At 44.4% G+C, this 22,913-nt stretch overlaps 2 protein-coding genes, 1 long non-coding RNA gene and 1 pseudogene across 4 annotated transcripts in view; 3 read left to right on the forward strand and 1 right to left on the reverse strand.

Annotated features, from left to right (window-relative positions):
- Nucleotides 1-121: 121 nt before the first annotated feature.
- Nucleotides 122-22,324, reverse strand: LOC118368845 (perforin-1-like). 2 transcript variants are annotated; one of them, XM_052497273.1, is made up of 7 exons: nucleotides 22,039-22,324; nucleotides 4,467-4,837; nucleotides 2,793-2,956; nucleotides 2,461-2,680; nucleotides 2,229-2,368; nucleotides 1,682-2,105; nucleotides 122-973 (listed from the first exon to the last, which is right to left on the reverse strand). In XM_052497273.1, the coding sequence occupies exons 1-7, from the start codon at nucleotides 22,256-22,258 to the stop codon at nucleotides 515-517; spliced, it is 1,998 nt and encodes a 665-aa protein (XP_052353233.1). In that variant the 5' UTR covers nucleotides 22,259-22,324; the 3' UTR covers nucleotides 122-514. The 2 variants fall into 2 exon arrangements, with proteins under 2 accessions (XP_052353233.1, XP_035609169.1); XM_035753276.1 differs by lacking the exon at nucleotides 22,039-22,324 and adding an exon at nucleotides 5,249-5,405.
- On the forward strand, nucleotides 6,267-11,664 carry LOC127916064 (uncharacterized). Its single transcript, XR_008093251.1, has 4 exons — nucleotides 6,267-6,399; nucleotides 6,609-6,847; nucleotides 9,875-10,056; nucleotides 10,320-11,664. It is a non-coding gene; the product is annotated as an uncharacterized LOC127916064 (long non-coding RNA).
- Nucleotides 11,767-20,299, forward strand: LOC118369169 (endonuclease domain-containing 1 protein-like; annotated as a pseudogene).
- Nucleotides 21,408-22,913, forward strand: part of LOC118368850 (erythropoietin-like) — a 37,059-nt gene continuing 35,553 nt past the window's right edge. Inside the window, exon 1 of the mRNA XM_052497274.1 lies at nucleotides 21,408-21,762. The gene's annotated coding sequence lies outside the window, so the exon portion shown is untranslated. The remainder of the gene's footprint in view (nucleotides 21,763-22,913) is intronic.

Here is a 22,913-nt window from a genome sequence, read left to right on the forward strand (position 1 = left end):
ATTTCTAAAATGTATTCAATGATTATATATTTAGAGAAAATTGCTTCCATTGAATACAACATAAAAGCAGCACATTAGTTTTCAAGTTAGGGTCAATGAATTGATGTTCTGGACTACCAACTGAATATTTCAAATCAAGTAGCTTTTTATTGCAGTGGTCGCACAAACAACATGGCACAGTCATGAGAGAATGAAAACATACATGTCCATTTTAATGCATGATATTTCATTTTGTAATTGTACATGGCCCCTGTTCAATAAACATATAAACATGTGTATAAACCATTACCGTCACAAATACATAGGATATACTGCACTTTGGATGTTTTTTTAGTTTTGTTTTTTTACCAAAGTAAAATGATTTATGGTTCAGAACAATAGGTTAGAAATGGTATGCCTTAAAGTTAGATAGGCCAGGATAAGGTTTATAGTGCATAGCATAGCGGTTTTGATCACAGCTCACTGAGAGCAAGGAGACAAGGGTAACCATTATCCCTCACATGCGATGTGAGATTCATGTGTTTTTTCCATGACCATTAGCCTTCTGCTTAACCACGAAAGCCAGGGGGTCTCCTAGGGGCCGGCCCGTCCGGACGTGAGCCAGCAGATCCTGGGTCATGTTGAGGGAGTTGCGGGAGGTGTAGAGGTCAGAGAGGTCAGAGTTCATCCCAGAGGGGACATACTCCCCACAGGTGGAGCCCCCAAGTCCTGTGGCACAGTCAACCTTGTAGGAAAAGTACAGGGTTCCATGATTCATGGGACACATATTGCTGTGAGAACCCAGCCGGACGCTGCACTCCCCCAGGAGGTCGTTCCAAGACTTGTACCAGGTTTTGTCTTCATCGTACACAGCAAACTTCAGCTCGCTGGCCAGGGAGAGCTTGACGAAACCGAAGTCTAATAATTTGTTCCAGGTGGGGTTGTTGTTGTTGTAGATCACCCTGGTCTGCATGGCTGCTCCATCCATTGACACCTTGACGGATCAAACCAAATCAAACTTTATTTAAAGGTACTTTATGTGATTAGAAAAAAACACCAAAATGGGGCCCCCTGCCACTTGTTTTAGTATATACACTACATGGCCAAATGTATGTGGACACCGGCTCTTTGAACATCTAATTCCAAAATCATGGACATTAATATAGAGTAGCCCCCCTCTTTCCTGCTATAACAGCCTCCACTCTTATGGGAAGGCTTTCCACTTGATGTTAGAGCATTGCTGTTTGGACTTGCTTCCATTCAGCCACAAGCATTAGTGAGGTCGGGCACTGATGTTGGGCGATCAGGCCTGGCTCGCAGATGGCATTCCTATTCATCCCAAAGGTATTCGATGGGGTTGAGGTCAAGGCTCTATGCAGGCCAGTCAAGTATGGGCTCTATGCAGGCCACACCGATCTCGACAAACCATTTCTCTATGGACCTCGCTCTACTGCCAATGTTTGTCTATGGAGATTGCAATGGCTGGCTGTGTGCTCTATTTTATACACCTGTCAGCAACGGGTGTGGAGGAAATAGCCAAATACACTAATTTGAAGGCGTGTCCACATACTTTTGAAGGGATGTCCACATAGTGTAGAGGGATGTGGCTACGGAAATGTAAAGCACGTAAAATCCTAGACTTTAGCATTCAAGTCCATTTAAAAACACATTTCTTAGTAAGATAAAATAAAATAGATAATACCTTGACGAGGCCGTCGGTCTCAGAGGTGGTGTCCCCCCAGAGGCCCCTGGCGTTCTTCACGGTGACGGTAAGGCGGGCCTGGCCCTTCTCCTGCGGGCAGCACTGGCTGGTCATCTCCTTGCTGGCCTGGCACACACACTGGCAGGAGTCGTGGGCACTGGAGCTGGAGCCTCCCTTGCATTTCCCAGAGCAGCGCTTGACCAGAGCATGTTCCAGGATATAGTCCTCCACAGCCTTCTTCAGCCCAGCCCTCTTACTTGCCTGCTTCACCAATAGGTGGAGGGGGTGAAGGGAGTAGTTGATGATGTCAGGGATGGTCTTCAGGCTGCTCGCCCAATTAGCGAAGGCCTTGGAGTTTCCACCCGTTTGGGAGAAGAGCAAGTCTGGCGTCCCGTCCGTCTGTCCCCCCACCACCTCGGTAAACCTGTTTGTTCATCATTAGTCATGATTTGTCTTAAACGAGGACCACAATGGAAATATGTGTTTTATAAGTCTTGTATAATGCCCATTAACCCCCAAAAATCTATCAAATCAAAATCAATCGAACCTCTCTTGGAAGGTGCTGCTGAAGCTGTCCTTGATGTCACGTTTCTGAAGATCCGCCTTGCAGAACTTGGTCTCTGTCTTTACTTCGGCTGTTCCGGTAACGGTGGCGACGGAGGCCTCGGCCTCAAGACAGTCCTTGACCTGGATTATTATTGTTTTTAACGTAATGTACATTTTCTTTAAATAAATAAATAGATAAATACATTTACTAATATATTTTGACTGAAAAGGACCTCGTTCTCGTTGTAGCCACTCAGGGCCGCCTGACACACTCGCAGGGAGGTCACGCTCTTCACCCGCCCCCCCAGGAGAACCTTCTTGATGAAGTGGGTGCCAAAGTTGGCAAGAAAATATCTGTATTCAACTTTGGTCTGGGCTGTGTAGAGGGGGGGCAGGAGGCCCAGGGAGCGAGAGAACTCAGGGTGCAGGGGAGGGTCATCTAGCAGGCGGTATCTGAGAAAGAAACACACAGGATGGAGAGTTTATAGCCTGTAGAGAGCCGTGTTGGTTCTATAAAGTTAAACTTCTAGAATACAAGTGATGTTATATTTATAAGGTATATCACCTGTAATAAGAGCAGTGTATATCCTGTTTGATGAAGCTGTACTTGTCCTTCTTCGACTGGCTCATCACCGTTTTGGCAGCTCTGGAGTGGGTGCCCCCCACCATGACTGACCCCTTAGCCTGGGGGGTCATAATGTCCAGACCAATCTTCCAACTGACATCTACCTACACATGGTGGTGGATAAGGTGAGTTTACCCACATAAAGCACTTTGAGTATTGGGAAAAGAGCTATATTTCAATATATATTGAATCAATTATTCTTATTTATATTATTATTATACTTCTGACTATTATTATAAATCTCTCTCTCTATATAAATATATATTTTATATACTGAACAAAAATGTGAATGCACCATGTAAAACTTCCAAATATTTTACTGAGTAACAGTTCATGTGAGGATATCTGTCCATTTAAATCAATTCATTAGGCCCTAATCTATTGATTTCACATGACTGATAATACAGATATGCATCTCTTGGTCACAGAAACCTTTTTAAAAAATGGTTTCACAATGGGATTCATTGTGATTTTTTCAGGACATATGTGGCAATAATTTATTTCAGAAGGAATCAGCAAAACTAGTGCACTGTGTGTGCTCCGGGTCATTAGACACCATTAAACATGCACCTCTCTGGGGTGTGGACACGACTGGCTTTTCCTGTAACTGAGTTATGGCCAACTATGTACTGTTGCTATGGTTAAGCCTCTTGGTTTTTTTTCCAGAACAGGGGTGTCCCCTTCAGAGGAGTTAGCAGGATGACATGCATGGTTATTCCTGTAAAGTGCCACGGTCTGTAACTATGGTCCTACATGCATGAACCTGGCTCAAGGCGAGTGCAGACTATTTGTGTCTATTTCTGTGGCTCTATGGGTTCCATCATCCCCTCAGGCTAAATGCCTGAGGGGATGAGCCATTGAAAGGAGTTACTGTGAGTGTGGCGAAAGGAGGACAAATATATCAAACGTGTGTGCCAAGACTGGAAGGCTGTTGTATTCATGAACCAGCTCGGCTTTTGTTAAGTGCTAATGAAAGTCTGTTTGAACTCACATGCTCCAGTATTTGTGAAATATGACAGCTTCAGGATCTCGGCACGGTATTTCGGGTGTATTCAAATTCCCATCGATAATATGCAATTGTGTTCGTTGTCTGTAGCTTATGCCTGCCCATACCATAACCCCAGAACCACCATGGGGCACTCTGTTCACAAAGTTGACATTAGCAAACCGCTCGGCCACATACTGTATTTGTTCTGTGTTTGGAAGGCTGGTTGGAAGTACTGACAAATTCTCTAAAATGACAGAAGCCGCTTGTGGTAGAGAAATTAACATTAAATTCTCTGGCAACAGCTCTGGTGGACATTCCTGCAGTCAGCATACCAATTGCACGCTCTCTCAAACCTTGAGACATCCGCGGCATTGTGTTGTGTGACAAAACTGCACATTTTAGAGTGGCCTTTTACTGTCCGCAGCACAATCAGCTCATTGATATGACACGCCTGTCAAGTGGATGGATTATCTTGGCAAATGAGAAATGCTCACTAACAGGGATCTGAACAAAGTTGTTTGCAAAATGTTCGAGCAATACGCTTTTTATGCGTATGGAACATGTCTGGTAACTTTTCTTTCAGCTGATGAAACCAACACCTGACATGTTGAGTTTAGTAGTATTACCTCTGTCTGGCTGCTGCTCACAAACGCCTCGCTGGAGTCGTAGACCATACTGGCTAACATCATGTTGCACTTCTGCGAGGGACGCCAGTCCACCACAGCCGCAGGCAGCCTCTGAGTCTGGCCTCCCATGAAAGGGTTAACACAGAGGGTACAGGTACCGTTATCGCTCTTCCTCCAGGTGTCCACGTCGATGACATAGGCCTGCTTGCGTTCCATGGTGACGACGTCGAAACCCTCGCCCGCCAGGTTGGTACCGGGAGCTGACAGCGCAGCCTTGCACTCTGCTGGCCGGCCCGTGGTGCACGAGGACAGGACAGGGGAAAGCCACGCTCCCCACAGCCACAGCAGGGCAACCAGAGAAGTCTGTGTGCCTGGAGAGGAGGAGGAGGAGAAAGTAGATTTGACATACATTTAAATCAAGGTCAATTCAAATGGTAAACTTAACGGGATATTACATTCCAATATCAACGTTTGTCAGATGTTTTCAGAACTCAAAACGTGTCTAATGTTAAGATATTGTGGCGTAATTTGATTTGTCTAGCGGAAAATCACTGTTAATTCCTGGGTACATATGCGACAAGGGTTCGATCCCTGAGTCAACTGCACAGCTCTCATCTTTCTCCTTGCTCACTTCACTTCTGTAACTATCTCCATTAAACTATACAATGTGTAGGGTGAGCAGACTCCTGTTCCCCTACAAAAAGAAAAGGGAGGAAAAAACCAGTGTTGCTCTCTTTTGGAGACACACATGGAGAGTAAAGCATAGATATATAACCTCTCACCTGACATAATATCAATCACAATCTCTTGGTGATGATGATGGGTTTGATGAAGATGATCATGGAACAATGGAGCATTCTGTGTCTGTCGGACGTCTGACTGATTAGCTGACTACAGGGAAACAAACAGCAAGATGTCTGTGGGTTCCATCCTGGAGGCGGCGTTTCAGTTGTGGTCAAGGCTTTGTTTATGTAGATGGGGCCTGCAGTTTCCTTTGGTTATGAACCACCACCTGCTGTTGCTATGTGTGTTTAGGTGTGAGGGTTGGTGTTCACGTATAAGAAAGCCTTTGCAGACAGATAGTTCATATCTTTGCATTAGTGAATGTTTCATGGCACCAGAAAAACAAGACTAGACCCAGCAGTTTCCTAACTCTAATTCCACACACCTGTCTGCTACTGCTTTTCCATAAATAATCAACCAGGCACCCAATAAAACGGGTCCCTGGCACTGCCACTTGACATACAGAGCCATTTGACTGCTTAGGCAGTCATTCTCCCTCTGAGATCTGTGGATAGGGGTGGGCGATATGGTCAAAATATCATATTGCAATATTTTGAACTCTGTGGTCAAATCAAACTGAAGAAGAGATCATCAAATCACATTTGACTTGTCACATGAGCCGAATACAGCAGGTGTAGACCTTAGCACGAAATGCTTACAAGCCCTTAACCAACAATGCAGTTTTACGAAAGATAAGAGTTAAGAAAATATTGACTTAATAAACTAAAGTAAAAAAAATACATAAATAAAATAACAATAATGAGGCTATATACAGGGGGACCGGTACCGTCAATGTGCAGGTTAGTCGTGGTAATTGAGGTAATATGTACATGTAGGTAGGGGTTAAGTGACTATGCATAGATAATAAACAGCCAGTAGCAGCAGTGTAAAAAAAAGAAGGGGGGGTCAATGCAAACAGCCCATGTAGCCATTTGATGAACTGTGCAGCAGTCTTATGGCTTTGGGGTTAGAAGCTATTCAAAGAATAGACCGTCTGCTACAGTGGTGAGAAGAGGGCTTTATTGTGGCGGTGAGCACAGTTGAAACCCTTCCTCTGGTACTCTGGCATGGTGGCTAGAAGTCTTGATAAACACAGCACCAAATGACACTTCCCTCACAATGAACAGGTCTCACTGTGAACAAAGTGCAGGTAAATGGTACACATTGTTACATAGTACTATTGATATTCCTGTTTGCAATTTGTATAATAACTCATTTTTATACGCATTCATCTGTTGCATGCTACTCCTCACTCTCTCACTCTCTCCTCTCCAGCTGTCCAGTGGCGCCTGTACCGTGTAGCATCTATGTTCTGTCTGTGTAATCACACCCTGCTCTATCCCTCTCTATCTACTCCAGCTGTCCAGTGGCTCTAGGACAGGTAACATGCAGCCATTCCCCCGGTCTACATCCAGACTCCTAGCCATGGAGCAGAGCCAGGCATGGCCAGCTGGACCCCGACCAGCACCAGGCCCGGGGACAAGGCCTCCACCTACAGCCTGGCCAACTGGCTCCACACCACGCCGCAACAACTACTGCCATGGGAGCGGTCTATGTTATCACCGGCCTCACCACCGCCAGTAACACCAGTCGGAGAGGTATTGTTAACCGGGTGGGGGTACAATTTTCATTCACCAATTATTTGTTGCTATGCCCAATACACACATACAGAAACATAAACTGTTATGGCCTTGACAAGGAAATGGATCAACTGAATCACTCATGTCATTGAGGTACAGTGGGGCAAAAAAAGTATTTAGTCAGCCACCAATTGTGAAAGTTCTCCCACTTAAAAAGATAAGAGAGGCCTGTAATGTTCATCATAGGTACACTTCAACTATGACAGACAAAATGAGGAGAAAAAAATCCCAAAAATCACATTGTAGGATTTTTTATGATTTTTTTTGTAAATTATGGTGGAAAATAAGTATTTGGTCAATAACAAAAGTTTATCTCAATACTTTGTTATATACCCTTTGTTGGCAATGACAGAGGTCAAACGTTTTCTGTAAGTCTTCACAAGGTTTTCACACACTGTTGCTGGTATTTTGGCCCATTCCTCCATGCAGATCTCCTCTAGAGCAGTGATGTTTTTGGGCTGTTGCTGGGCAACACGGACTTTCAACTCCCTCCAAAGATTTTCTATGGAGTTGAGATCTGGAGACTGGCTAGGCCACTCCAGGACCTTGAAATGCTTCTTACGAAGACACTCCTTTGTTGCCCGGGCGGTGTGTTTGGGATCATTGTCATGCTGAAAGCCCCAGCCACGTTTCATCTTCAATGCCCTTGCTGATGGAAGGAGGTTTTCACTCAAAATCTCAAGATACATGGCCCAATTCATTCTTTCCTTTACACGGAACAGTCTTCCTAGTCCCTTTGCAGAAAAACATCCCCAAAGCAGGATGTTTCCACCCCCATGCTTCACAGTAGGTATGGTGTTCTTTGGATGCAACTCAGCATTCTTTGTCCTCCAAACACGACGAGTTGAGTTTTTACCAAAAAGTTATATTTTGGTTTCATCTGACCATATGACGGGAGGCTAAAAGTCTGTGTAACCAATAGAGAGTCAGTCCCGAGCGTGGGAACAAACACTGTCCCTAAACAAACACCAAAAAAAGTTCAGAATCAACAAAGCATGCAGGAGTCATGAGACAAATAGCAAAACAGCAAAATGCACAATAAAAGTTTTTTTTAAACGACTTGGGGCTAGTCACTCGCCCCAACAGTGAGTGTGTGCTGGTGGCGAGTGAACGCTCAGGAGAGAGAGAGGGGGGAGTGTGATGGGGGTACCTGTACCAGACAGGGGAGACGGACCAGGGCAGACGGTGAACAGATCGCCAGGTGGAATCCAAGCAGCAGTGCAGCAGGCAACAGGAGTAGGTGTCACACCCACCTAGCTTTTACTTCTGCTTTTACTTCTGGAGGCAGATCCTGTCTCATTGTGTCTGTCATAGTTGAAGTGTGCCTATGATGAACATTACAGGCCTCTCTCATCTTTTAAGTGGGAGAACTTGCACAATTGGTGGCTGACTAAATACTTTTTTGCCCCACTGTACCTGACACTTGTTTCCCCTTCAAAGGGTGTGCTGGAAGGGCTCTCTTTGATTTCCCATCAAGTCATGCCTGAGTACACATGACACCAACACAACCTTACATGATCATCCAGCATAACCATATACAAGATCATCTATGAGTCTAGCCACCACAGCCTTCCAGGAAGAGACTGAAACCTATCACATATGATATGACGTATGAAACACCAACACATCTATAAACAAAACTTTTGACACGTTAAGTGACAGGAACTGGCCCCTCAGAGCGAGCTGAGGTAAGTTTGGTTTTCCATCCACTATGGTCCAGGAACCGCTCGTTCTAAAGTGACCAAACAGTCACCTGTCAATCAGTCTGTTTTCAGTCTTTAGAGGTTTCAGTCCAGCTGAATTAATTCACTTCCTCCAACTACCAATGGAAAAACCCATCAGGATTTGGTAATAGCCTACCCTGGTCCCAGATCGTGTGCTGTATTGCCAACTTCTATGTCATGACAAAGTCCATAGCCATTGGCTCTACAGCACAAATACATATGGGACCAGGCTAGCAATGACCTCTTTATTCCTCCTTATAGCCAATGATGGGCGAGTCAGCTGGGCTAAAGGTGCATGGCTTTGCATACTTTGCCCAGATTAGGGAGAGCTAACACTGAGACACAGGTGTACCTCTCCTTCAGAGCTGCCGACACAAAGAGCTCAGGGACACACATAGGTACTAAGAGGGACGGAAAGACAGACAGACAGATAGTAACAGAGAGAGACACATGCACAGGAATACAAAGGACATATCACCTCATTGAAGCTCCTCAGACTCACACACAGACTTCTCCTTTCCTTCCATTGGGAGAGCTTAACTCCATTTCTACATCGTGACCTTGTAGCTGAAGTCATCATGGCCCTTCTCTGGGCACAGGCCTTACTACTGGTCACCATGGCAATGACGGATGGTGTTCAGGGGACGGTGGAGAAGGAGTTGCTGTACATGGAGACGCCCTCCGTGGGCCTAGAGGACCACTCGCTCCAGAAGATCTGCCAACACCACGTCACACTGTACGACACGGCCGACCACGTCCCCATTTACACAGCCTATACCTTCAGGAGCTCTGACTGGGAGAAGAGGGGGATGTGCCCTGGATGTACAAGCCACAGGTTACGTGGGGACATTTCAAGTCAATGGTTACATCCCAAATGGCACCTGGTTCCCTATTTAGTAGACTACTTTTGACCAAGGCCCATCAGCCCAATGTATTATTCCATACTGATTGGCTTTCACTGATAGACTGTTTATTTATTTGTATTTCTTTCTTAATGTATGTTTTTTTCTATAGCATTTGAATTTGAAAGTATGTGGTGCTAAACTCAATAAAATGACATGTAATTTCGTGGGCAAAAGCACCTAATTTAATGGGCTTATAGTTGACTGATCATAAACTGCCATAAAGTCTCTTTTTCACAGCAAGCATGCATTTGAAGAAGTAGCATATTCACTCATCTCCATATCAACATCCATAACAATCACACTTTATATCCACCCTTCATTATCTCATATTGCCTGTCTGTTTGTTTCCCACCCAGCTGTCCACTGTCTCTGACACTGGCGAGTTGCAGGCATTCCCGTGTGGCTACATGCACTGGCCGTGCTGGAAAACTACACCAATGCCAAACTTTACAAACATGGCCACCTCAACCCTGACGACCACCAGACTGACCCAGACCACAAGAACTCCACCTAAACACTGACCAATGTGGTGCCTCAGGTCTGCCATTTTGTTATGATTTAGCTAACATTTTACTTGAAGACAATGTCACATTTGTATTGAACAAAATAGAATTCCTCAACAGTGGGATAATGTACTGAGATACGTTACTAATTTTAAAAAAAAATTAAACAACAAAAAAATACAACATCCAGTCAACTTTTATACCAAGTAAGTCAAATAGCAACACCAGTGGTAAAATGACTGCCTAAACCCCAACAACCAATAAACATGCACAGGTATGATGTGGCACTTTCTTTCAGGTCTGAGAATTCAGCGCCGGCACCTGAGAGGAACAGGAGCACGTCATCCACAAGCGCCTCAACAACTACTGCCGCTGCGCCACCTACATTATCACCAGAATCGGTGAACATGATCCGGTGCCATGACATCAACATTACAGCCATCTAGGCCAGATTGTTCTTCAAGACATTTACATTCTAGTCATTTAGCAGACGCTGTTATCCAGAGTAATTAGGATTAAGTGCTTTGCTCAACTGCGAATCGACAGATTTTTCATCTAGTCGGCTTGTGGATTCAAACCAGCAACCCTTCGGTTACTGGCCCGATGCTCTTAACCGCCAGGCTATCTGCCATCCGTGAACTATTGCTTGCTTGCTCCAGTTGTTCACTCAACAGCTCAGGGAACCTGGGCACCTGGAACAGGCAAGTGCTAACGTCAACACTTGCTACAGTGGTCCCTAACAGTAAGCCAGGCCTGGAGTGCCACCAGGCAGAGCCCGGCCGTTGTGTCTGATCGGCTGGGTGGGTCTGCCTTCGGGTCTGAAGCATAGTGAGGAGGATGTGGAGGGCCATTATATCCTTTACCGGACATTTAAATGTTAACAGATGATAGATGATCAACCTGGAACTGAGTCAGTTGTGTTTGGTGTGATGTTATTTGAAAGCCAAGAAAAAATGAAAAATGTAAAAGTACATTACAATGATATATTTGACTTTATGGGGACTGAATGCTGAGTTAAGGCTGCCAGGCTTGCTAGGACAGACCAGATACAACTTCAATTAGCACTGAGGTGTGAAGTGAAAGGTGTCAAGATCTTTGGGCCCCAACAAGAGGCAGGAGTCTTTGAAGTCCCCTTTGAAGCCCCCTTCTGTCACGCCCTGGCCAAAGAGAGGCTTTTATTCTCTATTTTGGGTAGGCCACGGTGTGACTAGGGTGGGCATTCTAGTTTATTTATTTCTATGTTTTCTGTTTCTATGTTTTGGGTTTTGGGTTTGGTTCTCAATCAGGGACAGCTGTCTGTTGTCTCTGATTGGGAATCATACTTAGGCAGCCTTTTTTCCTTTGTATTTTGTGGGTAGTTATCTTTGGTAGTGGCACTATAGCCCTCGTAAGCGTCACGGTCGTTTCTTTGTTTCTTGTTTTGTTGGCGACATTTATATAAATAAATAAATGTACGCTCACTACGCTTCACCTTGGTCCGGTCATTTCCACCCCGACAATGGCCGTGACACCTTCTGCTGTTGATAGAGCATCCACTGGCATTTTCTACAAGAAATCTGCCTCCAGAAGTAAAAGCTGGGTGGGTGTGACACCTACTCCTGTTGCCTGCTGCACTGCTGCTTGGATTCCACCTGGCGATCTGTTCACCGTCTGCCCTGGTCCGTCTCCCCCTGTCTGGTACAGGTACCCCTATCACACTCTTCCCCCCCTCTCTCTCCTGAGCGTTCACTCGCCACCAGCACACACTCACTGTAGGGGCGAGTGACTAGCCCCAAGTCGTTTAAAAAAAACTTTTATTGTGCATTTTGCTGTTTTGCTATTTGTCTCATGACTCCTGCATGCTTTGTTGATTCTGAACTTTTTTTGGTGTTTGTTTAGGGACAGTGTTTGTTCCCACTCTCGGGACTGACTCTCTATTGGTTACACAGACTTTTAGCCTCCCATCCTATTCTAACCACCTCTTGCCAGATTTGTATTCATGTTACCTGATGAAATTGCTGTACAATATGATCTTGTTGCCATCTAATGTACATTCAGATGTCATAAAATCAGCACTGCAGGCTCTCTATGCCATGCCCTGATTGTATTCCTGTTGATAATATCTAGAAATGTGCATGTACACCCTGTCCCATCTACAGTTGCTAGCCCCAATTCTGACTTTGATATCTGCTTCGTTGATTTCTGCTCTCTAAAAGCCTGGGTTTTCTGCATGTTAACACTAGAAGCGTATTGTATACAATGGATCAATTGAAAGGGAGGATTCACAGCTCCATTCCAGATGTGTTGGTCATTACTGAGACATGGTTAAGGAAGGAATACTGATGTTAACCTTTCTGGTTATAACCTTTTTCAGCAAGAAAGATCTTCCACTGGTGGGGGAGTGGCAATCACCTTCAGTGCTCAGTTGTCTCTACCAAGTCTGTCACCAAACAATTTGATTTGCTGGTTTTAAGCATTGAACTTTCAAATAGCTCTTTGTTGACTGTTGCTGGGTGCTATCGTCCTCCATCAGCACCGGCCTGTACCCTACCTGCCTTAAGCTATCTCCTGGCCCCTTACAATAAGTCTGAATTTGTCCTGCTAGGTTGCCTAAACTGGGACATGCTTAAACCACATGACCAAGTCCTAAAGAAATGGGACTCCCTAAATCTTTCTAAGATTAATACCAATCCCACAAGGTACGACTCCAAACACCCAGAAAAGGCTACTCTCCTTGATGTTATCCTCACAAATAATCCTGATAAGCATCAGTGTAGTATTTTCTGTAATGACCTTAGTGTTCGTAATGGCTGCTCAGAGAAACAACCTGTCCTGATTTGTTATAGATGCTTGCTAAAAAACTTTAAAACCTGTTAGGGATGGGGTCTAGTTTCCTGAATTTCCGCCTGACTGATGTGCCCAAAGTAAACTGCCTGTTACTCAGGCCCAGAAGCCAGGAAATGTGTATAATTGGTAGCATTGGATAGGAAAACCTTCGAAGTTTCTAAAACTGTTAAAATAAGACTATAACAGAATTGATATGGCAGGCGAAAATCCGGGAAAAAAACAACCTGAACGTTTTTTTTTAGGTCCCAGGCAATTACAATGGAAAGCTACACATCCTATGTAATTTTGTCTCCCAGATTGCAATTCCTATGGCTTCCACTAGATGTCAACAATCTTAATTCAAGGTTTGGAGTTTTGGTGAAGAGAGCACTGGTTCAATATCAGTCTTTCGGTGCTCAAGGGAGAGGGCGCACGCTTAGTAATTTTGCTTTCCTATTGAACATACTGGGGTGAGGCACAGAAATTGTTGTGTGCGCTGTGGAAGCCCTGTCAGCCCTAGTTGTGGGGAAATCTCTAGAGGAGATTGTGAGTGACTTACGTGGATTTTATGAAATATTATAGGTTATTTACATTTTAGAGTACCTGAGGATTTAATAGAAACGTTGTTTGACTTGTTTGGACGAAGTTTAGCGGTAGCTTTTTGGACTCCTTTGTCTGCAAGTTGAACGAGTGGATTACTGAAATTAATGGCGCCAACTAAACAGACTTTTTGGGATTTAAAGAAGGATTTAAACTAAAAAGATGACCATTCATATTGTAGCTGGGACCCTTGGGATTGCAAGCAGAGAAAGGATGCTGCCGCACCGAGGTTGCTGTTGCCCCTATCATCGCCAAGCCCATCTCTGAACTTTTGAACCTATCTTTCATTCCCGGGGAGGTTCCCATTGCTTGGAAGGCAGCCATGGTTCGTCCTTTATTTAAAGGGGAGATCAAGCTCATCTTAACTGTTATAGGTCTATTTCTATTTTGCCCTGTTTATCAAAAGTGTTGGAAAAACTTCTCAATAATCAACTGACTGGCTTTCTTGATGTCTGTAGTATTCTATTTGGTATGCAATCTGGTTTCCGATCAGGTTAGGGATGTGTCACTGTGTGTTACTAAAACCATTAGTAACACACTACACCGTCATGGATTAAAACCCTGCAGTGTACGCAAGGTCCCCCTGCTCAAGCCAGCGCATGTCCAGGCCTGTTTGAAGTTTGCCAATGAACATCTGGATGATCCAAAGGAGGAATGGGAGAAGGTCATGTGGTCTGATGAGACAAAAATAGAGCTTTTTGGTCTAAACTCCACTCGCCGTGTTTGGAAAAAGAAGAAGAAATAGTACAACCCTAACAACACCATCCCAACCGTGAAGCATGGAGGTGGAAACATCATTCTTTGGGGATGCTTTTCGGCAAAGGGGACAGGACGACTGCACCGTATTGAGGGGAGGATGGATGGGGCCATGTATCGCGAGATCTTGGCCAACAACCTCCTTCCCTCAGTAAGAGCATTGAAGATGGGTCGTGGCTGGGTCTTCCAGCATGACAACGACCCGAAACACACAGCCAGGGCAACTAAGGAGTGGCTCTGTAAGAAGCATCTTAAGGTCCTGGAGTGGCCTAGCCAGTCTCCAGACCTGAACCCAATAGAAAATCTTTGGAGGGAGCTGAAAGTCCGTATAGCCCAGCGACAGCTCCGAAACCTGAAGGATCTGGAGAAGGTCTGTATGGAGGAGTGGGCCAAAATCCCTGCTGCAGTGTGTGCAAACCTGGTCAAGAACTCGGGAAACGTATGATCTCTGTAATTGCAAACAAAGGTTTCTGTACCAAATATTAAGTCCTGCTTTTCTGATGTATCAAATACTTATGTCATGCAATAAAATGCTAATTAATTACTTAAAAATCATACGATGTGATTTTCTGGACAACAATTCAGACAAAAATTCCAAATTATATCCATAATGTCCACAGAAACATGTCAAACGTTTTTTTTTATCAATCCTCAGGGTGTTTTTCAAATATCTATTCGATAATATATCAACCGGGACAGTTGGTTTTTCACTAGGACCGTCTTTTGCTCCCTCTGAGAGCCCCCACCTGTCCACTTACGCAATGTGGTTGTTCACGCTCATTCTTCAAAATAAAAGCCTGAAACTATGTCTAAAGGCTGTTGACACCTTAGGGAAGCCATAGAAAAAGGAATCAGGTTGACATCCCTTTCAATGGGCAATAGGGATGCATAGGAACACAGGGGTTTCAAAATAAGAGTCACTTCCTGTTTGGATTTTTCTCAGGCTTTCGCCTGCAATATCAGTTCTGTTATACTCACAGACAATATTTTTACAGTTTTGGAAACTTTTGAGTTTTTTTCTATCCTAAGCTGTCAATGATATGCATATTCTAGCATCTGATCCTGGGAAATAGGTTGTTTACTTTGGGAACATTATTTTTCCAAACATAAAAATAGTGCCCCCTAGCTTCAAGAGGTTAAGGGCGCTGTACTGCAGCGCCAGCTGAGTCACCAGAGACTCTGGGTTCGCGCCCATGCTCTGTCGTAACAGGCCGTGACCTGGAGGTCCGTGGGGCGACGCACAATTGGCCCAGCGTTGTCCGGGTTGGGGAGGGTTTGGCCGGTAGGGATATCCTTGTGTCATCGCGCACCAGCGACTCCTGTGGCGGGCCGGGCGCAGTGCGCTCTAACAAAGGTTGCCAGGTGCACGGTGTTTCCTCCGACACATTGCTGCGGCTGGCTTCCGGGTTGGATGCGCGCTGTGTTAAGAAGCCGTGCGGCTTGGTTGGGTTGTGTATCGGAGGACGCATGACTTTCAACCTTCATCTCTCCCGAGCCCGTACGGGAGTTGTAGCGATGAGACAAGATAGTAGCTACTAACAATTGGATACCACGAAATTGTGGAGAAAAAGGGGGTAAAAAAAAAAGAAATACATCCACAGGTACACCTCCAATTGACTCAAATGATGTCAATTAGCCTATCAGAAGCTTCTAAAGCCATTACATCATTTTCTGGAATCATTTTCTGCAAGCTGTTTAAAGGCATAGTCAACTTAGTTTATGTAAACTTCTGACCCACTGGAATTGTGATACAGTGAATTATAAGTGAAATAATCTGTCTGTAAACAATTGTTGTCGTAACTGACAAACTATAGTTTGTTCACAAGAAATGTGTGGAGTGGTTGAAAAACAAGTTTTAATGACTCCAACCTAAGTGCATGTAAACTTCCCACTTCAACTATATAAATATGTGAAAACATGAAAACACACATTCTCTCCTCTCTCACATATCTAGGCCTACAATTGGACAGTGCATTTAAGAAAGGTTATGATTCAAATCAAATTTTATTGGTCACATTCACATGGTTAGCAGATGTGAGTGTAGTGAAATGCTTGTGCTTCTTGTTCCAACAGTCAGCAATATCTAAGGAAAGGAATGGATGAGCAATTATTTCTACTCATTGTTGTTTGTACCAATAACAGTTGTATTACAGATTTTCTGTTTCCACACCACATGAGGAATCACATTTCTCATGTCTTCTGTGTGTGGCTACAACTACAGTACTAAACTACATCCTACATGTCCTGTAATGCTTCCTGTAACCTCTATTTCCATTATTACGACCGTTAATAACTGACACAATTCTATAATGAATACATATTAGAATTATAATACATAGTAGTGACCAATAGTTACTGTATTGTGATTGTTTAGTGTTTTATTTACTCAACAAGTAGTGCCCCAAGGTGGGGTCGAACCGTGTCTCAAAAGCAGCAGATACTTATGCCCATCCTCCATCCCCGTCCACAACACTAAAACTTGCTTGAAGGTAACAGCGCTCACTGATGCCCCTGGTGGCCGGTTTCCACGTCATTAGACATGGATGGAAGTTGAATACTAACTTGTATCACGGGGGACCTGCCTGCTTATTCAGAGCTACATTCAGCTGGTGTGTGTGGGGGTGGGGGTGTCAACTTGTGAACAGCTCACCAGCTAAAACATACAACAGGAAATAGAGGTTGTAGTCTAGTCCTGTTGCTGTACATACACACAGAAGATATGAGAATGTGGTTTACAACCCCTCAGGGGGAAATTAAAAACCTTCCTCTCCCCTCATGTGGTTTAGAAACAGAAAATATGTAAAACAACAGTTATTGGTACAAATAACAATGAGTAGAAATAAAAACTAAAAGTCATTGCTGCTGATTTAACTGATGATCCGGGATGGAATGTTGTTTTTCTGTACATCTACAAGCTTATTCACTAGAAGCCCATCATACTAATTCCAGTAACAATCAATGAATCCACAACATGTCTGTGATTTGAAATAATCATAGCACAGCTACGTCTCCATTTTGTTTCAGAGCCTTCCTCAGGTCTCCCTCCCAATCTACCACTGCACAAAGCCTTGTTCTGCTCACACCTCAGTCTTTACATGAGAAGAGCTGAGAAGGCTAGCCACAGATCTACACACACACGCTCAGACAGACTCAAGCACACACACGCACACTCACACACTTTGCATATCTCCATTTCGGGGAATGAGATGCAGCGTGTAATCTCGTCCTCCTCTTCTGAGGAGGAGTAGCGAGACGGATCGGAGGACCAAAACGCGGCGTGGTAAGTGTTCATGATGAAATATTTAATGAATCAAAACTGAACACTGAAATACAAAAAGCAATAAAGTGAACGAAGGAAAACCAAAACAGTCCTGTCTGGCGACATACACAAAGACAGAAAATAAACACCCACAACTCAAAAGTGAAACCAGGCAACGATTGACAGCTGCCTCTGATTGAGAACCATACCAGGCCGAACACAGAAATCCCAAATGATAGAAAAACGAACATAGACAACCCACCCAACTCACGCCCTGACCATACTAAAACAAAGATATAATAACAGAACCAACACACAAGGCACCTTGAGTTCCTCTCTACTGAGCAGAAAGCATGAGATTGATAACAAAAACACAGCCTTTCAGGGCCTAACAGAGGCTGCAGAGCATGAAAGAGAGGAGACGATAGTGTCAGCCAGTAAAATACGTCTATCTGATGATGATGCTCTATCTGGGCAATTTAGAAAGGCGGGAGGGAGAGACAAACGACTCAAGCACAGAATACTGTGTTAAGGTCATAAGGAGAGGGGGAACACATGCTGAGACAGTGTTAACTGAAAGAGTCAGACAAGACCACTAAAGAAGATAGGTGCAAGGACAATGAGAGAGAGAGAGAGGTGCAAGGACAATGAGAGAGAGAGAGAGAGAGAGAGAGAGAGAGAGAGATGGCCATCATGAGACAGCTATCCATCTACTCTTCTCTGTCCCTGGCTGTGGTGCTGATCCTGCCGGGAGTCCCCGGCAGGGGTGGTGGACGACTTTAACCACATGGAGCGCTGTAAGGACTCCCTGTACATGGGAACCCCACCGCAGGGCTACCTCCTTAGTAACTCCCTGAAGAAGATCTGCCAGCGCTACGAGGACAAGCCGCGCTTCATCACCCTCTGCGACCCCCACAAACTCATCCCCATCTACTCGGCCTATACCTTCAAGAAGTTTGACAGCGGGAAGAGGGTGGACCTTCCCTGGATGTTCGAGCCACAGGTATGTGGCAAGTAAGTGTGTGTGTGTGTGTGTGTGTGTTGGATTTTGAATGAACATAGGCCAAGATGGTTGCATGCTCTGGATAGCGAGTTAGAAACCCTATGTCATTTCAAACATGTTCTCTCATGGATGCAGATGACTAACACCCATACACTAGTTGGATTGGCTTGCTGAGCTGTGAGGATAATACTGCTGCTCTACGCAAAATGAAACACTGGAGATAAGCAACTGTATAGGTTGTGTGAATGGATGTTACAATGGGATATTGTTGTGATAGCCGTTCACGTAGGAAACAGGTGTTGTGCATATGCAAAATGAATTGATCCTCCCCTCATTTTCGATCTCTCCCCACCTCTCCACCTCCCTCTTTCTATCTGTATCTGTCTCTACCCCCTCTCTCGCTCCATCCCTTCCTCTCGCCCTCCTTCCCTTCCACTCTCGCTCCATCCCTTCCTCTCGCCTTCCTTCCCTTCCACTCTCTCTCCATCCCTTCCTCTCGCCCTCCTTCCCTTCCACTCTCGCTCCATCCCTTCCTCTCGCCTTCCTTCCCTTCCACTTTCTCTCCATCCCTTCCTCTCGCCCTCCTTCCCTTCCACTTTCTCTCCATCCCTTCCTCTCGCCCTCCTTCCCTTCCACTTTCTCTCCATCCCTTCCTCTCACCCTTCTTCCCTTCCACTCTCTCTCCATCCCTTCCTCTCGCCCTCCTTCCCTTCCACTTTCTCTCCATCCCTTCCTCTCGCCCTCCTTCCCTTCCACTCTCTCTCCATCCCTTCCTCTCTCTCCCTCTGTAGTTGGTGTCAGAGAACGGCAGAAAGCAACATGGAGCAGTTCCCCCAGTCCTCCCACATGCACATGAACTTCGAGGACAGCCGTGCTGGAAGACTATGCTGACGTGGCCCGGTACGAGAGAGGCCTCCTCAACCCTGATGAGCACCAGTCCGACCCCCTGGACATGGCCTTCACCTACACAATGACCAACGTGGTGCCCCAGGTACGTTGGTTCAGTCTGCACATTTTAAAGAAGGTTTGGTGGAAGATGAATAATAATCAGAAGACGTATGGGGAATCTAAGTAATGTTGTTGCCTCTTGCCGCAGATCCGCAAGTTCAAGATCGGGCCCTGGGCCGAGCACGAGGACCTCATCCGCAAACGTCTCAACAACTACTGCCGTGGCAAAGCCTTCGTGGTCACCGGGGTCACGACCTCCAGGAACATGATCCCCTGGGACTGTGTGGCCGTCCCCGAGTACATATGGTTGGCGTACTGCTGCACCGACTACGACCAGAACGAGCCCTACATCGCACTATACAAGTTCCCGGTGTTCGGGGCCTACGGGCTGAACGATTGTGTCAACAAACACCTGGTGGAGGTTCCAATGAAGAACCTGGAGAATTTACTCAGAGGAAGGATAGATGTGGACAAAAACTTTCAGATCATAAGAATTACTGTGGAGAATTACTGTATTCACATGTGATATTCACCAGGCTTGTAGACAGTCATCTTTAAAAGGCCCAATGCAGCCATTTATTATATCAATATCTGGAATAGTGTTCCATTAAAATAGTAAAAAGAAACAAAAATAGCTTTTTTATTGCAAAAACCTATTTCTCAAGCAACAATTTAGCTAGGACTGTCTGGGATTGGTCTGAGTGGGGAGGGGAAAACAGAAAAGTGGCTGTTATTGGCTGAGCGATTTGGAACACACTCTTTGTTATTTGGTCTATTATACCTATTACATATATTGATCATGTCACCAGGAAGACTGAAACAACTCCCATGCAAAACATGCTGATTAGAAGGTCCTGTGTAGATTGTATTTTCAACAAGCAACTGTCAGGAAATAGCACTGAACCATTTTTCTTAACACTTTTAAAGTGTTAGTTTCATCAGGTGCTGTACAATATAATACAAAACACAGGGACTGCAATTGGCCTTTAAAGGTTTAGTCATTGCCTCACACTGTATGAAGAGTCTGCAACTGCAGTCATCCACAAGAGGGAAATAGTGTCCTACTCATGCAATACTCCCTACTGATGCACAGGACAATACAAGTAGGCTATATTTAACAGATATTTGTGAATATGTTTACAACAGCCATTTAATGAAGTGATTATCTAAGTAAGACCTTACAAGAATTCTCTGTCAAAGAGTTCACAACACAATGAGTCTCCATTAACAGGCTGATCTGTCCTTCTCCCTTTCATTTCCTAGGAGTCTGAGACAGACAAGTTATAGAATAAGCTATCATCCAGTGACCCCACTTTTTCCATGACACCCACCCTGCACTGATGCCCTCTCCAGTGGAGGCCTCACCCTAACCTTAACCACACTGATAACCGTACGCCTAACCCTAAACCTTACGCCTAACCCTCAACTTAAATTAAGTTCATTATTAAAAATAGCCCACGAATATATCGACAACCGCAAAATTGCAACTCTGTTCGTCACTGAAATGGTTCCCCTTATCAGCAAACGCTGATGATTGTGTTCCTATCTGGGCTTGCTTTAGCGGGAGCAACATGCGTGTGCGCAATTTCATAAAGAGGGCGCTTGGCTTGTCATTGGAAAATGGGAAACCTTTAAAGCATTACAGATTCTCTATATTGTTATATATTGACACCTGGCTGTCAGTGATGATCAGTCTGCATTCTATTAATAACCTATCAGTCTTGTCGTTTTAATAGTCGAGTAGATCTGTTTTTCTTACTAAATTGGATATTGTTCTCAGATGATCTCCCTCAGTGCTTGACTTGGACTGAAATAGGTGCTGGTACTCATTTTGGGTGCTGGCACAGTTGATATTTAGGTGCAGGAGCTCCACAATAGTTTTGAGTTCATATTCTATAACAGGAGCTCAAGTAGTAGAAGGGTGAGCTCCTGCCCAAGTCAAGCACTGCCCATAGCCGTGGGAAGTATGTTTGGTGGGGGGGACTGGAAAACAGCTATATCAGGACTATTAAAAGGCTCAGCGCAATACTTTTATTTCATTTTTATTATATATATATTTTTTATTAACATTTGATTTGTATTCAGATTCTTCAGGGGATGCTGTAGCACCTTCAGCACCCCTACTTCCTGCGGATATGGCACTGCCAACAATCCTATGTTTTACAATTTAAAAAGTGTTTTCTCCCTTTAATTGTAAACATGGTAGCGAGGCCTACACACAGACACTGGCCCTGTTTTGTCATTGACCATGAAATACTGCCAGCCAAAAGAATACTGAGAAAATAGGACCATTTCAGATGTAGCCTAGAGACACCATGTTGTGCAGGAATTCAGTGGCTGTTGGATCATCACAAAGACAACAATATGATGGTGAGAAAAGGATGCCTCTGCTTTCGAATAATTACCTCCACTGCAATTCCCACATTTATTTCTTCACATTTTACCTGTAGTTCGTCTTTATCCCAATGTTGTTCTGATTTTAGGGTACTTGGAGACACAATTGAGACAGGTTTTTGGCTTGAATGAGAACCGGTGGACCAAACCGGCAGAGTTGGAAGCATCTCAAAAATCTCTAGTCATGCTGCTGTTATCTCCTGGAATATTCCCTACCCTTAGTGGCAGCCTGATAGTCAGAGGGGTTCTTACCTGTTGAGTGCCACCAGAGAGGAAGAGGCGAAATGACACAACTGTTGTTACCCCTTGCGGTAACATGTAGCCAATACTCTAGCCTAGTGGTTAGAGTATTGGGCCAGTAACCAAAAGGTTGCTGGATTGAAATCCCTGAGCTGACAAGATAAAAATCTGGCATTCTGCTCCTGAACAAGGCAGTTTCAGTTCCCTGGTTAGCTGTCAATAATTTGTTCATAACTGACTTGCGTTGTTAAAAAAAATAAACTGGGCCAAAAATGTGTTCTCCAGCAGGTGGTGTTGTTTTGCTTCTTTTGCTCAACAAGCGAGGAGTTTTTGTATGGAGGTCAATGAGACGAGTGTACTGATAAAAGTAGGATGGGCAACTTTGAGAAAAAACACTTTATATCGGAGTTGTCTCGAGATAGCTATGCATATTCATGATATGAGGCTAATAGTATAGCATCTCTGTCCATTGAATACAAGCGGTTGACATCAACGCCCCTCATCCACTATTCAAAAAAGTATTCAAATAATGAGATGTATACACCAATCCAAAGAAAGGAATAGGCGGGAGCTTAAAGCCTAGGACCAAGAGGCATGGAGGGGCAGCCTTTAGTTACTATGCCCTCAGCCTCTGGAATAGCCTGCCAGAGAACCTGAGGAGGGCCGAAACTGTGGACATATTTAAAAGAGATCTTAAAACACACCTTTGTAGCTTTGCTTTTCCTCTGGGTGCTTTTTAGTCATTCAGTTTTCATTATTCTTTAGTTTTGTATCTCCTTATGTTTGTTGTGTAGTAAATATCTGTATTTATTTTCATTGTTTTAAATTCGTTTTTTTCCCAGTGATGCACATTGCATTGCATTCCATGTTTGAAATCTGCTGTATAA

This window comes from Oncorhynchus keta, chromosome 35 (assembly GCF_023373465.1).
Source record: "Oncorhynchus keta strain PuntledgeMale-10-30-2019 chromosome 35, Oket_V2, whole genome shotgun sequence".
Lineage (NCBI taxonomy): Eukaryota > Metazoa > Chordata > Actinopteri > Salmoniformes > Salmonidae > Oncorhynchus > Oncorhynchus keta.

Excerpts from the sequence above, each read along its gene's own strand:
- LOC118368845 (XM_052497273.1), bottom strand. The coding sequence starts at position 22,258 with ATGAACAAATTATTGACAGCTAACCAGGGAACTGAAACTGCCTTGTTC. Across the intron at positions 4,838-22,038 it reads TCTCTGGTGGCACTCAACAG|GCACACAGACTTCTCTGGTT; the intron begins GTAAGAACCCCT and ends CCTCCTCTCCAG. Across the intron at positions 2,957-4,466 it reads TGAGCAGCAGCCAGACAGAG|GTAGATGTCAGTTGGAAGAT; the intron begins GTAATACTACTA and ends CACCATGTGTAG.